Source organism: Meriones unguiculatus, chromosome 3, assembly GCF_030254825.1.
Source record: "Meriones unguiculatus strain TT.TT164.6M chromosome 3, Bangor_MerUng_6.1, whole genome shotgun sequence".
Classification (NCBI taxonomy): Eukaryota; Metazoa; Chordata; class Mammalia; order Rodentia; family Muridae; genus Meriones; species Meriones unguiculatus.
The window spans coordinates 164,365,950-164,368,890 of NC_083351.1; the positions used below are offsets into that span (position 1 = coordinate 164,365,950).

Genomic DNA, 2,941 nt, shown 5'->3' on the forward strand with positions numbered 1-2,941 from the left:
CCCCCCAAGCCGGGTGGAAGGATGTGACACGAAATGTGATTTGTTCATGCTCGTTACACACTAGGAACAAGGCAGCCTCGTGTACAGCCCAAGGGGACTGTGTTTCAACTGCGAACTTATACAGATGTAAATAAATCTTCACCTCGAGCTATCTATGACTATGTAGCTGACAGAGAAGCACTCCCCGCCCCCCACCACCGTGAGCACACACAGCTTAATTCCTCCAGTCTTAATGACTAACGTTCCCCAGACTGTTACTTCTCCACTGATGACATCGCTCCTGCGAGGAGTCACTTGTCCTTTAGAAGGTGGTCACTTGGGCGCATAGGTCACTTCCTTCCTCTTGAGGGTTTGGGGAAGGACATCCCAGGCCCCCACAGTGGAAGGGCAGGGCGGGTAGGATGAGGCAGGCGTCACGCGCGCTCGTGTCTCAGACCCACTCAGCTCGGGGGCGGGGCACTCTCCTTCCTGATGCGGGGACCCTAAGCCCGGGGCGGGGGGGGGGGGATTTCCCCAGTCCCGCGGCTTGGGCTTTTCCAGCCACTAAGCATAAAAGGGACTCGCGGGGCTCCAGAGTCCAGATCGCTCCTCAGTGCCTCCAGCCAGCTCCCTCACTCCAGATTCTAGCCACACAGCTGCCCAGCGCCATGGCTCCAGCCACCCGCTCACTCCTCCATTCAGCGATGCTGCTGCTGCTGCTGCTGCTGGCCACCAGTCGCCAGGCTACAGGTGGGACCCGCGGCTGACATCATGGGAGGAGGCTGAGGGGGAGGCGCAGCCAGCCACAGCCCCTCTGATCCAGTGTCTTCTCCCACAGGGGCAGTTGTAGCCACTGAGCTGCGCTGTCAGTGCCTGAAGACCCTACCAAGGATTGATTTCAAGAGCATCCAGAGCTTGACGGTGACACCCCCGGGACCCCACTGCACCCAGACAGAAGTCATGTGAGTGTCTTCCCCTTGGTAGCCTCTGCCATTGCCAGAGTCGCCAAGTCCCTCCTGGTGTTCACCCCGGTGGAGCCTCGTGACTTAAAGGGGTCCCTGCTTCTCTCTGCAGAGCCACCCTCAAGAGTGGTCAAGAAGTTTGTCTCGACCCTGAAGCCCCCTTGGTTCAGAGGATCATCCAAAAGATTCTGAACAAGTGAGTTGTGGTTACACTTGCCTGGAGTCTTGGTCAGAGTACTGGCATCTGATTCCTGAAATTTTTAGCAGAGGAAATCGATGTTAACTACAGATCAGACACCTGGATTGTTATTTTCATAGTTAACTTTGCCTTGTGATCATCAATTTGCTTTTATATCAGAAGGATACAACCATCTGCCCACTCGAAAATTTGGATTTAATGGTTGGTTGTTCGCTGTGTGTGTCCCTAAGAATTAAGTAGAATGGGCTAGTGTTGTAATACCTCTTGTATACTAGGATACAACACTTGACAATGCTCTTTCCGAGTCTTTGAGCTGTAAAGCGGAACTCCTGGGTTTGGTCGCGGTGTGCCTCTGAGGCTCCTTGATGAAGAACAGGGATTTGCAGTGAGACCACACGAAATTCAAGTGTAGGCTCGTACCTCTTATCCTGTCTGAGTTAGTGAAGCAATAACAGGTGTACATCTTGTTTACGGTCTCAGGGAAGGCATGCCTTCGCACTTTCATTCTTAATATCGTTTGGACAGTTTGAAGCTAGAACAATTGAAACCACAGTTCTACTACTCTCCTTTCCAGGCACCCAGGATGTTTATTGGTAGATAGCACAGCCATGGCCTAGGTGACAGTTCCCTGATGGGGGTTAGGTGTGATTGCACTTGGAGAATTAAAGCAAGGTCCAGGGTGAGCTCGAAAGAAGAGGGCTCTGCAGTCAGTCGTATACTTACTAACAGCAACCGTTTTCTCATCACAGAGGCAAGGCTAACTGACCTGGAAAGAACAGCTGTGGGCTTCTGTACCTCAAGGAGAAGAATCCAAGAGAAAAGAAATGGACAGCACCCGGGAAGCCTGGACTGCACCTCACATGCCTCATCGTCTGAGAGCTTTTCTATTTATTTAAAGACTTATTTATTTATTTATTTATTTTTCAATGCTCAGATATTGTTATATTTATTATGCTATTTAAAGATATGTTTGCCAATTCCCTGTAATATCTTAAAAGGTCATCTTAATATGTTAAAGTTTATTTTAATAATGTTTAATGTGTTAAATTAAAGTGAATTTACTTATGTAGTTGGAAAATGATGTGTTTTTACATCTGTTCATTCATTACTTTCTGGGGGGGTGAGTTTGCTACACGTTATATCATACTCACACTATGATGGGGCCTGGGGATGAGTGTGGGACAAGCAGATGCGGTCAGATCACTTTTGAGTGTGTGCACGGACACATCCCTTTTGTAAGTGTTGAGAAGAATGGCAACGGCTGTTGTCTGTTTCTCAGTGTTTCTATTCTACGTGAACAGCATTTCTGATGTTGAATTTTCAACAGCGGCGATGTTATGGATATCCCTTGGACATTTTCGTCTTCTGTGTAAGGCACAGTGCCTCGGTTAGCGGTTATTTTGTCATGCTTTCTCGTGTCTTGATGTAGACTGATTTGTGTACTTTTACAAATGACAAAAAATAAAACTTTTAGTTTAAAGATAACACGCTTACGTTCATTCGTTTTATACATCTCAGGCTTTTGTTGGTCCATTGTACCCACAGTGTGAGGAATGCATAGGAAACCATCTCTCCGGCGGGGACAGCTAATATCTGGAGCCTCCCTTGTTTGTCTCAGGAAGGCACATTTGACGCCTTTTGAACATCTATGTAGGATTTGTGTTTGAAAGAACCCCTATTTAACCTATTTTTCCCACTAGAATCAACTTGAGTTTCAACACTAGCACAATAGTTTTCAAAAATTTAACAAGTCATCTTTTTAAAGCTCTCATTTCCCTACACTTTTCTTTATTCTTTTCTT

At 47.3% G+C, this 2,941-nt stretch overlaps 1 protein-coding gene across 1 annotated transcript; it reads left to right on the forward strand.

Annotated features, from left to right (window-relative positions):
* The first annotated feature begins 555 nt into the window (after positions 1 to 555).
* Positions 556 to 2,625, forward strand: LOC110560489 (C-X-C motif chemokine 2). The gene is made up of 4 exons (XM_021656442.2): positions 556 to 729; positions 818 to 941; positions 1,054 to 1,137; positions 1,890 to 2,625. Exons 1-4 carry the CDS (start codon positions 648 to 650, stop codon positions 1,903 to 1,905), a joined length of 306 nt encoding a protein of 101 aa, XP_021512117.1. The 5' UTR covers positions 556 to 647; the 3' UTR covers positions 1,906 to 2,625.
* Positions 2,626 to 2,941: the final 316 nt, after the last annotated feature.

Coding starts and splice junctions, on each gene's coding strand:
- LOC110560489 (XM_021656442.2), top strand. CDS start 648: ATGGCTCCAGCCACCCGCTCACTCCTCCATTCAGCGATGCTGCTGCTG. Junction 730..817: donor CACCAGTCGCCAGGCTACAG/GTGGGACCCGCG, acceptor CTTCTCCCACAG/GGGCAGTTGTAGCCACTGAG. Junction 942..1,053: donor TGCACCCAGACAGAAGTCAT/GTGAGTGTCTTC, acceptor TTCTCTCTGCAG/AGCCACCCTCAAGAGTGGTC.